This window comes from Neovison vison, chromosome 8 (genome assembly GCF_020171115.1).
Source record: "Neovison vison isolate M4711 chromosome 8, ASM_NN_V1, whole genome shotgun sequence".
Taxonomy (NCBI): domain Eukaryota; kingdom Metazoa; phylum Chordata; class Mammalia; order Carnivora; family Mustelidae; genus Neogale; species Neogale vison.
In genome coordinates this window covers 38,577,960-38,591,972 of record NC_058098.1, presented here as the reverse complement: position 1 = coordinate 38,591,972, position 14,013 = coordinate 38,577,960, and the positions used below count along the sequence as shown (strand labels likewise).

General features: G+C 46.2%; 1 protein-coding gene across 1 annotated transcript in view; it reads right to left on the bottom strand.

Annotated features, from left to right (window-relative positions):
* Nucleotides 1-1,457: 1,457 nt before the first annotated feature.
* Nucleotides 1,458-14,013, bottom strand: part of ISM1 (isthmin 1) — a 73,196-nt gene continuing 60,640 nt past the window's right edge. The window contains exons 4-6 of the mRNA XM_044263460.1: nucleotides 10,109-10,252; nucleotides 5,569-5,658; nucleotides 1,458-2,059 (exon numbers count right to left, since the gene is read on the bottom strand). Coding sequence (XP_044119395.1) covers nucleotides 1,542-2,059; nucleotides 5,569-5,658; nucleotides 10,109-10,252 — 752 coding nt within the window. The 3' untranslated portion in view covers nucleotides 1,458-1,541. The remainder of the gene's footprint in view (nucleotides 2,060-5,568; nucleotides 5,659-10,108; nucleotides 10,253-14,013) is intronic.

Genomic DNA, 14,013 nt, shown 5'->3' with positions numbered 1-14,013 from the left:
ATTAAGAGCTGGATGCTTAACCAACTGAACCACCCAGACGTCCCTCCTCTGGACTGTCTTAAGCCTTTACTCTAGTCTGCTTTTCTTAGTTCTTTTTAAGCTCTGAGTGGGCAAAAACTTACCTGTGTGTCAATGAGTTCAGCCTCCTGAGGACTGGCCTGACATTCTTGGTGCCAAAGGTGTCGTGAGTTATACCACCCACCATCAAGTCAATCAATGAGCCTTTTATTCCCACCTGGTCTGAGCCTCCCTCTCTCCTGCCTCGACGCCCTGGACTTGTTCTTTACGGTATTTGCATCATAAATATTTGCAGGTAACACATTTATTGCAGGTAACACATTTTATTATGATTTTATGATATATTCTCTTTTCCTGGAGTTTTGCAAGTAAAGATTGCATAAGAACAAACTCTTTGTTTGTCCTAAGTTCCACACTACATAACCAGGTCATATTACAATTGCTTGATGCACAAGACTCAATGACTCAATAAATACTTTACAAAAATAATGTAGTTTTTTTCCCCTTTCTTAAAACATAAAAAATTAGAAATTTTATAGATTTGAATCCCCCTACCCTTTTTATATGTATTTACTGGTAATATATTGGTGGAGAAAAAAAATTATTACGACAGTATTAGAATAAAATAGATGAAATGAGGTCCATGTTCTTTTCCCATCTATTTTGCTTTTGTTTTTTCTTCTGCAAAAGTGCTATTACCTATATTTATGTCTGACCTTCCCGCAGCCTTCTGAACCTCCCACTAAGGCGTGAGCAGCACTTCTGCCACTCTATAGCCTTTTAGTAGAATTAGAGCATTATGCTAACATTGGCCTTTTATTTTAAAGCCTATTTAAAACCAGTCCTCAGATTTGCCCCTAAAATCCCCATGTGCCCTCGGCCTCCTATCCAATCTTAGGCAAGGATATTCTGGAAGCCAAGACTCCAGCAGGGTGCCTCAGGACTAAAGAACATTTGGTTTAAGGTGGAATTTTCTTGTTTTTCAGACACTTCCGTTGAGTTATTTAGTTTAAAAGAAAAAATTACTCCCAAATTCCCTTCTCTTCCACCTCCTTGAGCCCCTGTCTGAACTCTCACAGAAGTGATTAAACAGTTTCACAACTCCAGCGAAAAGGTTATGCTTAAGTCACATTCATATTAAATAAGTTATATATAAAAACTGCTTATAACGTTTACAACCCAGTCTTTCCCTCTTTGCTCCTCCAGAAAACGCAGGATCTGGGTGTACACTGAATCCCACCCACGAAGGCTTCCAGGTTCTTCTTCTGGCTCCTTTGTCCCCATCCTCCTGCCAACATCGCCCCTCGGAGGGATTCCAAGGAGCTCTGTGGGCATTTCGGATGGCAAGGTGGCTTCAGACAGCCGTCACCTGGGGCAGGTACACACCCCTAGTGTGATTTATGAAACATATCCTCGTAGTGTATACAAATATCTACGGATGTGGATAAGCCCGGCCCTGCCCTGCCCCGGCGGCAGATCCGCGCACTGCGTTTTGTGTCACAAATACCGGAGGGGACATCTCCTTAGTACTCCCTGGCCTCTTGGAACTGCTTGATGTAATCTTCGTCTGAGGGACTCTCGGTGCACTTCTGTCCGTTGTTGGGAGGCCGGGCCTCGTTGTACCTGCTCCAGTCACCCTTGCAGATAATCCAGGGGAGGACGTCCACCTTGTAGTGGAGCTCGGCTGAGAACTCGGTGCTGATGAGGTTGGGGGTCCCCGCCCCTTTGCCCCTGGTGATGAGCTGCATGTTGTCGCCATAGCAACAGTGCTGGGCGGCCAGCGTGGTACTCTCCAGGGACAGCATGGAGCGAATGCAGTACCGGGCCGTGGGCTTGTAGATCTCCAGCTTCTCCTTGGGCCCACTGGCGTCCTTCCAACGGAAGTCCTTGCGCTTGATGCGGTCGAAGATGTCCGCCGTGCTGTAGGCCACCTCGGTGGGGTAGGAGCAGGGGCAGCTGGGCAGGTCGTTGATGACCTTGTGCATGTACTTCTTTAAGAACTCACTTTTGCAGCCCATCCAACGCTCGCAGCTGTCGGTGTCTGAGAAAGACCAGAGAACCCCTCTCACCATATGCAACAGGGGTGGCAGATTCACACTGACCTCAACTCCTGCCCTCCCAGGGGGAATCCCTGCGGTCCCCTGGAACCACCAGCCCTCGCTTTGGTCATGCTCACCCCTCTTGGCCTTGGGAACTTTATTTGCAGGGCAACCTCCTCCCCATGTATACCATGAAAAATTTCAGACACAAAAAAGTAGAGAGATGAAACTCCAGCAGTGACTCCCTGTCTGCCATCACCTAGATTTAACCATTACAGTTGCTTCGTCTGCCTTATTTCTTGAAAATATGTGACATGATTATCCCTGAATTTTAGGAGGCATCTGAGGAAGAAAGGGAGGTTGCGGGATAACTCCGCTAACACCTATAACAAAATGAACACTAATTCAGGGGGCAATTTTGAATCTCCTCTTTAAGTATCTGGCAACAAGGTGGAAAGTGCCTCAAAGGAGAACTGGTAGTCCCTGGTTTTATTTGTGCCACTCACAAATAAAACTGGAATAAGCTAGAGCTGGTGGCCTCATCTCTTAACCACAGGCACCAAAGAATGACAATCCTTGTAAGCAAATCCATATGATGAGATGTCTCAAAGAGGAAGGGGCAGGTGGCCCCTGCTTTTAGGGAACTTAACAGTAAGGCCCAGAGGCCACTGCCCTCTAGGCTTCCAGCAAGAACCTGCCCCTGGAGGTTGTTGTATTTGGGCTTTATAGTATTAAAATGTCCACTTCATTGTCAATTAATTAATTAATCATTGAACTCATTTAAGACTGAGGTGGTCCTAGTTTGTTAATGTGGATTCCTGGCTTTATTCGGAAAACCAAAATATGTTTGTGTGGGTCCTGCCCTGCCCATGGGAACGACTGGCCCCAGGAACAGGCCACTCGCGTATGCCAAGTTTGAACAGAACAAAATTTGCTGGGGTTGTCTGGGGCTGGGGAACACGTTTGGTGTCGCGGAAACGGAGGCTATAGGGCAGAAAGCCTGTTGGTGTCAGATCGCGGGACTCTTCTGTGCAGTTTAGGCTTGTTCCGAAGGCACTGGGGAACTACTGAAGGTTTTGGAGTGACAGCTAAGTTGAACAGGAAGGAGATACATTCAGTGCTGGTTGCCAGAGTCTGAGTGGGAAAGGACCGAACAGGAGGGGTCAAGCGAGCTCAGAGAGTAGGGCAGCTGGGCCTGGGTGGGCTTGAGGGAAAAGGAGGAGAGACATTAGGAGTGACTCCCTGCTCTGACCCAGATGCGTGGGAGGCTGGTGGTGCCCTAAGAAGGAATCAAGTGGCCAGGATGGGGGCGGGGTTGGGGGCAGGTTGGAGGAGGGCACAGGCTTCTCTCAGAATGAAGAAGAGAGAGAGAGGGGGCATTTCTCAAGCACTCAGAAAGGCCTGGCCTAAGAGGAAGAGTGTGGGATCTTGTGTTCAGTTGTCTGCGATCAAAATCTAGCTCTACCATCTACTAGCACACGCCCTTGTGCACGTATAGTCTCCCTCCCTGTGCTTCAGTATCCTCCTCTCCAAACTGGGGATGAAAAGGATGCCCATCTCGTAAGGCACAGTGAAGATTAAGCTGGAGGAATGCAGGGAGCCTGCAGGCCCAGGGTCCTGCCAGAGGGGATGTGCCAAGGCTCAATGTGGGCCTGAGCTCTAAGATTCCAGCCCTGTGAGCCCCCGACTGAATAGCAGTGAGAGAATGCAGGCTCCCTCCTGGGAAATGTGTGTCTGCAAAGCCAGGGCAGGCCTCCTCCATTGGACAGGGTGTTCAGAAGCAATATTCAGTGAGGCCCTAGAAAATAGCTTGGTTATCATAATTCATGTACCTACAGAACATACACTGACTTATTTTTACCTGTCAAACTTGGTAGGTGTTCAGTGTGATGGTCACGTTCTAAATGCTCTGCCAATATGTACTCATTTAATTCTACAATAACTCCATAAGGGGGCCCTGTGACCTCCTACCATTCGACAGATCAGCTAACTGAGGTGCTACCAGGTTTGGCAAATGACCTTGTGCAGATCAAGCTGTATCCCACCTCAGTGAGGCATCTTCTGTTTGGTCTTCTCTCTTCCCATTCCATGTTTTCCCTCCCCCTGGAAGTTTGTCCTATGTGGACTCTATCGGTGGACCCCTAGATCCCTGACTGCTCTTTGGGTTGAGCCAAAGGGAGGACCTTGTCAGAGACCAGGGCGAGAGAGGAGAGTGAGGTCAATGTATTTGTCCCTGTGGTTCCTCCTTCACTGTTGCAGGTTGGCTACACCCTTCTGCGAACCCAGAATGGTGGCGGGTAGTAGCCCTCTGCACACAGCTACCCTCGTCCCCTCAGGCCAAGGGGCGGTTAGGGCCCCCCATTGTTCTGTCCAACCCCTTCTTGGTGTCCAATCTACCCTGCTCATCAGACCCTCATTGAATGCTCCTCAATTACCTGATTCCAGTGTGTCGTGTTTGTTCCTGCCCAGAACCTGATTGACACCCATCCCTACTCATCTCTGTGTGTCTTTAGACCCACCTCAGGTGTGGCTTTGTCCAACTGGACCTATCCTCCGCAAAAAAGCAAGCAGCTGCCTGTCTGTAGGGTATACAATAGGAAGAGACCTGAGAAGCTCTCTGCCCTCAAGAGACAACTTTTGTTGCTCTACCATTTAGTGTAAATTTCCTGCATTTAGTCTCTAATTTCTTTCAGGGGTGTGTGTGGTGGTGGTGGGGTTAGTAAAAGCATTGTGTTTGCAGAAGGCTCCTGCTAAAGGTAGTTTTTGTGTGTGAAGGACTGAAGTGGAAGCCCTGGGTCACAGAGAATTTCAAACTGCCTCCTGTTCGGCCAACGTCGACGAAGTTTCAGGTGGTACGTGGTAATGTGGCAGAAGGAGTCTCACCTCTCTGCAATACAGAATTGCATCCTGAAGCACATGAAGATATTTTTAAAAAGGAAGTTTTCACCTTGTACCTAGCTGTCACTTGTCATTTGGCTTGGTTCATGCAGACTGTGTTTGGCCTAGCTCCTTCGAGCAGATGAGTAGCAGAGTATGCCAAAGGTTTACGAAAAAATACATGTGGTAGAGGGAGGCAGGCATAATACGGAGAAAGCTCCTTTTCTCTCCTTCCTTCCTTTTGGTACAGAACCAAGACCAGCATTTCCTCACTTTGGGGGGACACTCCATGAAGGCTGTCAGAAGGGGGGTGAGGCCCCACTGGAGACTGAATCCATACTGAGGGGAGAGCTGTCCCACTCCTGTCCCACTTATTGTGGAAGCTGGGTGGCAAGCAAGGCGGACACAGAGGGTGCTCTGCTTGGCCTAGCCTGCTGCAGGAGGCCTGGGACGGCTCTCTCTTGCTTAGAGTATATTCGGTGAGCGAGAAATTCGCTGGGAGAACTGGACCCCGTAAGAGGAAAATGAAACACTTAAATGGACCCTAGGACGGGATGGCACTGCAAAAGCAAAAGGAATTTCCAAAATATTAAATCAATATTTGGATAAAAAATGGGGACAAAGGTCTCCTTACCGACTTCAAACAGTTTGGTGGCATTAAACTCCTCGCTTCCTGCCAGCAGACTCACTTCGGTGGCGGCTGTCCTGAAGGTGTCTTCAATTCCTAAACACAGACAGGAGCTCATTTTTCCCTAGTTATATGGAAAAAGTTACCCCCCACCTCCTGCGCAAATCAAGAAACAAATACACCTGAACAAAGCCTTTTTTGTATTCATGACTACTCATGGGCAGGAACTTGCCAGCAGAGGAAAGAGTAAAAAGCAGGTAGTAGAGCATAAAATATATTAAAACCCCAGATACCATTTGCAGCATGAAATCAGATCCAAATGTGCCTGAATGGGTCTTAAGGAACTCATTCACTAGGCCCAGAATGGGATTTGGGGCAGTAGGGGACACATGTCCATCTGCAAGTCTACCTGTCTGGCAGTGTCTGGGCGACAAACTGGATTAGAAGCAGGGGTTAATATTTTGTCTAGTGGTCCATACCAGTTTTAAGGAATGACTGACAGAGTTCAGATCATTACTAGCCTGTAACCCTGATCAAGCCACTTAAACCTTCAAGTGCCTCAGCTTTCACATCTGTAAAATGGAGAGACATAAGCGCCCCACCTCATAGAGTTAAATGCACTCAAGGAATTATGTGTAAAGAAAGAACTTACAGAAGTAAGTGGTAAGTGTTAGCTGATAATTTCCCCAGGATTATTTTGAGGATATAGTAGTTCACAGCTAAAGAGCAGATATATCTCATCTTCTAGGATGTCAGCACTGCCCATGATGCTTCAAAGAGAGTAAGCCGGGCTTGTCATTACTGGCGTGGAGGGGCTGAATCCAGTTTGTCTCATACTTCCCGGTTCCCCTTTCCTTTCCCAAACTACCACTCCCATCCAGCCTTCCCTTACAAACAGGAATGCTGTGTTATCTGAGACATCTGAGGAGACCGGGATGGTGGAACATGGAACATGGAACATGGAACATGGTAGTCTATGTTGGTGGAGAGCCTTAGTGGCCTGAGAGGCATGACTTGATTTCTTTAAGAGGCGCTCTCTGGCTTTACATGAAGCTCCTTGAACTTATTTATAGGGCTGACCTAGGGGACAGACTTTTACAGTGTAATCACTGCCAGGCCAGGGACACTGCCTGCTCCATGACTCTTTCCAGTAATGCTGAGAATCAACAAAACAAATAAAGAAAGAGATCTTGTTTAAAAAAAAAAAAAAAAGTCCTTCATGTTCAAAGGAGCCCTGAAAAAGACTGGGAGGCCAAGGAACTGAGAGGCAGAAAGGATGGAAGAAGGGCAGGGTCAGAAGAGAAGAAAATGCAGGAGCAGGCCTGCTGGGCACGTTGCTCTAAGTGGTGAGAGAAAACAAGAAGGCAACATTCAAAATGGTGGCAGAGAAATATTCAGAATTGTGGTTGGCAGTGGGGAGACTTGGATCTGGTATCAGCTCGGAAAAAGAAAACAGCAGCAAGCCCCCAAGTCCAGACACTAAATGCTGTCTGTATCCATGAGTGGCTGAACCCCGTATCTTTCCTCCTGGTGGCAATGGACCAGTTTAATCATTAAGAACATCGATCTTGGAATCAGACTGCCTGAATTCAGATTCAAGACTGACCTCTTGCTGTTTGTGTGACTCATGCAAGTTAACCCTGTGCCTGTTTCTACAGCTGTCGAGTGGGTACAATAACAAACATCCACTTCATGAGGCTATTGCAGGAATTAAATGAAAGAAGGTACATGAAGGCCTCAGAAATCTGCTTGATACTTAAGTCCTCAAAAAAATCCTATTCTCCATCATCTTCATTATCATCTTTTCTTCTTCTTCATACTGTCTTTCTCTTCCTTCTTCATTGTTTTCTTGTCTTCCTTCTCTTCTTATCTCTCATATTATTATTATTTATGGGTTTATTTCCACCTATTTAAATCCTATCACATCAGACATTCAACTCAGCTTCATTATGATTAACATGAGAAAGATCAGGAAAATCATCTTGATGGTTGCTCCACTTCCTGAAATCCACCCACATGGCTGACATAGAGCCAAAATTTAACAAATTTGTTAAATTTGGCCCCATTTTATATATATGCTGCTTTGCTAACATATGCATGCCTAATCTGATCCTTCCCCTCTACCCCCAGAAACCCTCTGCTCTTTCACTTTTTTTTTTTTTTTTAAGATTTCACTTATTTATTTGAGAGAGAGAGAGCCCAAGAATGGGAGAGAGTCAGAGGGAGAAGCAAATTCCCCACTGAGCAGGAAGCCCGACACAGGACTCGATTCTGAGACTCCAGGATCATGATCTGAGCTGAAGGCAGTCACTCAACTGACTGAGCCACCCAGGTGCCCACCTCCACTTCTTTTTTGTTTCAAATATCAGCCTTATGGTCTAACGACTGAGTTGTAGGAGTAGAAAGAGGAAGTCTGGGGGCATCCGGTTGGCTCAGTCTGTTAGGCGCCACACTCCTGATTTTGGCTCAGGTCATGATCTGAGGGTTGTGAGATTGAGCCCCTGCATCAGGTTCTGTGTTGAGTGTGGAGCTGCTTGAGATTCTCTCTTTCCCCCTCTGCCACATTCTACTCATTTGTATTCTCTCTCTTTAAAAAAAAAAAAAAAAAGAATACAAAAGTTAAAAAAAAGTAAAAGGAAGTCTGTATCAACCTCAACACCCAAACAACAAATAATCCAAGTCACGAAATGGGTGGGAGACATGAACAGACACTTCTCCAAAGAAGACATACACATGGCCAACAGACACATGAAAAAATGCTCCATATCACTTGGCATCAGGGAACTACAAATCAAAACCATAATGAGATACCACCTTATACCAGTTAGAATGGCTAAAATTAATAAGACAGGAAACAACAAATGTTGGCAAGGATGTAGAGAAAGGGGAAGCTTCTTACATGGTTGGTGGGAATGCAAGCTGGTACAACCACTCTGGAAAGCAGTACAGAGTTTCCTCAAGGAGTTAAAAATAGAGCTACCTTATGACCCAGCAAACGCACTACTGGGTATTTACCCCAAAGATACAGATGTAGTGAAAAGAAGGGGCACCTGCACTCCAATGTTCATAGCAGCACTGTCCACAATAGCCGAACTGTGGAAGGAGCCCAGATGTCCTTCAACAGATGAGTGGATAAAGGAGATGTGGTTTTTATATATATATACAATGGAACATTACTCAGCCAACTGAGGGCTGCTGGAGGGTTGGTGCTGGGGGGATGGGGTGACTGGGTGATGGGCATTAAGGAGGGCACATGAAGTGATGAGCACTGGGTATTATATGTAACTGATGAATTACTAAACACTACATCAGAAACTAATAATGTACTATATGTTGGCTAACTGAATTTAAATTAAAAAAAAGAAGGAAAAAGGAAGTTTGGGCGTGTGGGGATCAAACTTTCTGTCTCTGAACTATCTTCCAGATGGGGCCATTCAGAATGTGCTGTTTGTTAGAAGAATCTGAGATCTTATTTTAAGCTGGTGTTCTACCTGGCAATGGGAACACATGTAAATGCAAAACCACAGGCCAGGAGTTGGTAAATTGCTTTGTAAAGGGTCAGAGAATAAATATTTTAGGCCTTGTGAGTCACAAGTGGTTTTGGTTGCATATTTCTTCCCCCTCCTCCTTTGTCTTTTCCTTCTCCTTTTCCGTTTTCTTGACTCTCTAAAAATGTGTATGCTGTAGAACAACAGGGCACACTTTGCTACCCAATTGCTACAGATACAATTATTTTTACCCCCAACACGGCCTCTCACCAAGTTTACAATTAGTTTAGTTTTCAAAACCCTGACAATACAATTTATTTTTATTTTATTTTTTGCTTCTGAATCTCTGGGTTTTAATGCATTTGCCCAGAGTAGGCAATGCGGTTTAAAGTAATAATTAACTGATGGCCCTGGGGGGCTCGAGGTGTTAAGGGATTGACTCTTATTTTCAGTTCAGGTCAGCGTCTCAGAGTCCTAGGACTGACCCCAGCAGGGAGTCTGCTTCAGGATTCTGTCTCCCTCTGCCCCTCCCCTCATTTACTTTCTCTCTCTCTCTCTCTCTGTCTCTCTCTCAAGTAAATAAATAAATCTTAAAAAAAAAAAAAGTAATAAGCAACTGCCAAGTGTCCTCAGTTTCCTCCCACGGATTCTTCAGTAACTTTCGCTGACAGAGCTACCTGCGTGGTTTTCCTGTAAGCATCCCTGAAGCCTCTCATCCTGGCTTCCTTATCGGACTATGAATGCCTCTCAGCATGTGTCTCTTCAAGGCAAAACAAATCCCGCATCAAAGGCCCAAGTTAACCAGAGTCCCTCCTTGAAATTGCACAAGTACACTGTGGCACTATGCTCTACATCATGACTACTGCAATTGTGCCGAAGACTCAGGAAACCCATCTTTTTGCATCCATTCAGCTCATTACTCATCTCTTACTGTTTCAGTCTGGTCAGAATCCTTATTAGGGAAATGGCTGTCCTTTAAAAAGTGAGTTTCTTTAAGGTTTAAATATAAATGAAAAACTCTCGCTTGAACTTGGAGCCACTCCCCTGCATAAACCCACCTGGGCAGTTTGGACGGTCACATGTCCTAGATTCTGTCGCGGTACATGCGTAGCCACAAGACCTGGTCCGTTTCTGGTTGCCGTTCCCACAGGTGACACTGCAGACAGACCAGAGACTCCAGTCGCCCTCGCCATCTGTGGAATCTGGAAGGGAGCCAGGGATATGGTCACCAGCCGCCGCCCAAAGAGTCCCCAAATCCCCCTTGTCAAGCAGTCTTCCAGTTGTCTTATTCCATCATTCTCGCCATTGGAGGGGACCAGATGCCAGCTGGAGTCAAAAAGCTTGCGGCTCCGGAGTTCATTTTAGGGATTAGCTTGGTGAGAGCAGGGACTCTGTCTGAGGTTTTGAGTACCGTGGTGGTCAGCATGTTGCCGGGGCCTGACCCTTAGAAGGTTCCCGGTAAGTGCCTACTGAGAATGCATGCATTTGTAGAGTGTGGGATCATGCAATACTATGGTACGTAGTTTCCAAAGATGACCACCATCACTTCCTTCCCTCCCCATACATACATTCATTGAGAGAGCAAGAGTGAGGGAGCGAGCAAGGGAGAGAGTCTACTTCCCCTTCCCTAAAATCTGAGCTGACTTCTGCCCTAGGAGCCTGGCAGCTTCCAACTTTCACTCTGGGCAATCCAGTCGCTGTGAAAGAAGCTGAGGCTAAACTTGTATATTACGGGTCACAAGATACTACACACGTGAGTGAAGCCTTGTTGAACCTTCTAGCCCTTTCCAGTAGACAGCTGAATAGAGCAGATGCATGAGCAGCATAGCAACTGCTTTGTGGGGCCCGATCTCCTGAGCCAAAGAATTATGAGAAATAATAAACTGGTGTTATCTTAAGTCACTGAGTTTTGGGATGGTTTGTTACACAGCAGTAGATAACCACTACATAATGGTAAAGCTAGAAATGACCCTTCAAGGTCATCACTTAATATCTATCCAATGAATATTTATTGGATAGCTCCTATTATATGCCAGGCTTAATTCTAGGTATATGGGAAACACCATTAAATAAAACTTCCAAGATTTTTGTCCTGATGGAACTAATATTTTAGTAAGAAGAGTCACGCAATAATTAAACAAAAAATGAGTAAGTTATACAGTACATTAGAAGCAAATAAATGGTATGGAAAAAAGGAGAAGCAGACCAAATGAGGCGGGGGGTGGGGGGCTTGGGAGTGTGAGGGGTGTGAGGAAGGCGGTATATTATCAAGACTAGTTTCTCTTTTTAAAAGTAAAGAAACTAAGTCCTAGTGTGACTGGTGGTTGGGGGTGGGAGGACTTATCCAAGGTAATAAGGGTAACAGAAAGGAGAGCTGGGGTCCCAGTGCCGAGTCTTTGATCTCTACAGCATGACTGTCTCTGCAGCATCTCTACTCTGTAGTAATTTTCTCCTGGTTTATCCAGATCTTCCTACAGCCTTGGGGCCTCTGCCAGTGCCAAGCTTGGGGCAAGGGGCATGTGCTCTGTTGGAAAGGGGTCCTCTTGGTTCGTAACAGGTCGTGGTGATCCTTATTATGTAAGCCCAGCAGGAATGTAGTCCACACATGTTTCTACCTGCAGTGTGGGTTCTGTGCCAGCCTCCCAGGCTGTTGTTTACATGGCGCTCACTCAGAACACTCCTTAGGCAAACACAGGGCCGCTGAGTCTCCTCAGCCCATTAAACGGAGTTGTGAGGGGGTAGTGGTTGTTCATGGTTGTGTCCTCAGCCCCAACCCAGAGCAGAGAGTTTGCCCACACCTTGACTGCCCCCAGGGCCCCTGTCCATTTCTTCTCTTTCCCCAGAAGGAATCTTTTTCTATTTTGATCTTCTTCTAAGAAATGGTTTTCCAGCAACACAGCCAAGACAGATGTTTGAAATGACTGCCTCATGTGAAGGAGTTGGGCCTGTTCGCCCAGTGTGAGTGTCTTCATCTCTCCCATCTCTTACTAGGCATCAACAGGTAGAACTGGAGAGACAAGCTGCTTCCAGGGGGAGAAGCACTGGGTGCTCCCTCCAAGACCTCTGTGGTCTGGTGCCTCTTGGTCATCTCCCCAAGAATGTCAGAAATGTGCCTGAACAACTGTGACATCACACTGTCATCGGGGGAACATTCAGGTGCAGTGGGTAACAGACATACATGAACACACTCAACCATGTCCTACATGTACCACCAAGACCAGCTTTGTTGAAGGGAACAGCAACAACAAAAAGTCACAAATAAAGATTGTAATGTCATTAGACTCATAAGGGGGGTGATGGGTCAGTCAGAATATGTTTACTGAGTACATAGGTAGAGTTCCTGTCACTTTTATGGTGGGTACATAATCCAGTGATGCCAACTGGTGTTCCTGCTTGGCTTAGCAGAAGCAATGGGACTGCAACCATTTAGAAATCTCTTGCAACTTTTCCTTCCTGTGGCAGTAATATGGAGAGATAGTTTTTGGAAGTATCCTTGAATTTTGAGATTTCAGCATTAACCCTGCCATGAGGCTTCTACTGGAATCTTTGCATAAGGTAATTTCTGGTCTTGGTTTCTCGGAACTAAATCACTGAATGTTAATGGTGTGTCAGATTACATAAAAAATGACTTCTATAATTCCTCTCCTCATATCTACCCTGTGGTTACTGTCCTCTGCTGACCCCAGCCTAGGCCCTGTGACTTGCCATGGCCAATGGAAAAATAGCAAATATGATGCAAACAAGAGGCTGGAAATGTGTTCGTGCATTAGTGTTTGCCCTCTTGCTGTAGAGAACTCATCCAATGCTACGGGAAAAGCCGGGGCTGGCTACCTGGAAGGTGAGGGACAGCTGGAGATAGACCCTAGCCAGCCACCTGTCCAGCTGCGGCCCCATTGCTGAGGGAAGCCATCCTAGACCTCCAGCCCCAGTCAGTCCAGCCCAGAGCTGAAGAAAAGTCCAGGCAAATTGCAGATTCTTAAGAGAGAACCCATTTGTTCTTTTAAGCCACTAAATTTTGGGGGTGGTTTCTTGAGCAGCAAAAGTTAACTGTTAAAAATATACCATAAAATTCTCCCTAAAATATGCTTTCTAGATGGCTCGTGGACTCTGGAACAGTGAAGGGCTTATTATTCCAATAAGTGGCTTTCTTCAGGCTTTTATTTTAAATGCTCCCAAAGCCCTTTATTTTCCAAACTTAAAATGTGGTCCCCCCAAATCAGGCACCGAACAATTCCGTCACCACCTGGCTGGTCATTTCTGTTAGGCTAGTGACGAAGGGCTAAGCGTGCATGTCAGCTCACCACCCTGAAGGCTCCATAGCCGACTGTCTTAGACTCATGTCCCAGGAAAGACCCTCCTCTTGGGGAATCTCTATTTGTTTAATGTGTGCGAAGGACAGAAGGCTTTGAGGGCAGTGTTCCTTTCTGCTCTAATAAAACAAGTCTGTTCTCATTTGCTCACCTGCCAGGGAACATGGCTCAGAGCAGAAAATGAATGTGAACAGCGGTAATTGCTGAGATGACAACGACAGTAAAAAGCAGTCCCTGTGACATCAAAGAGCTCAGTGAGGGAAGAAAACAATGCAGTGTACTGGGCTGAGAGCTGGGTTTCAGCCACGTCGTTTGAAATTTTAAGGTAGTGATTAAGCAGTTTGAGCGCATAGAGACCTGTGGGTCGGTTAGCGTCTGGGCAACTGGGGTGATTTGGTCTTGACTGGGTCATGGGCAAGCCTCCACTGCTAATCTTAGAGGAGAGTGGCTACCAATTACTGAGGGTCTGCTTTAACCAGATTCTCTGTCTAAACATACTGATTAAGCTCTGATAATAATCCTGTGGGTAGGTGGAAACATCCTTTTTTCATGGATAAGGAAACTGAGGCTCAGAGAGGTTAAGGGTCTTGCCTAACGTCACGCAGCTCAGACCTGGCAGAGCTGGGACGAGAGGTGAGGTCTCTCTGCTCCCG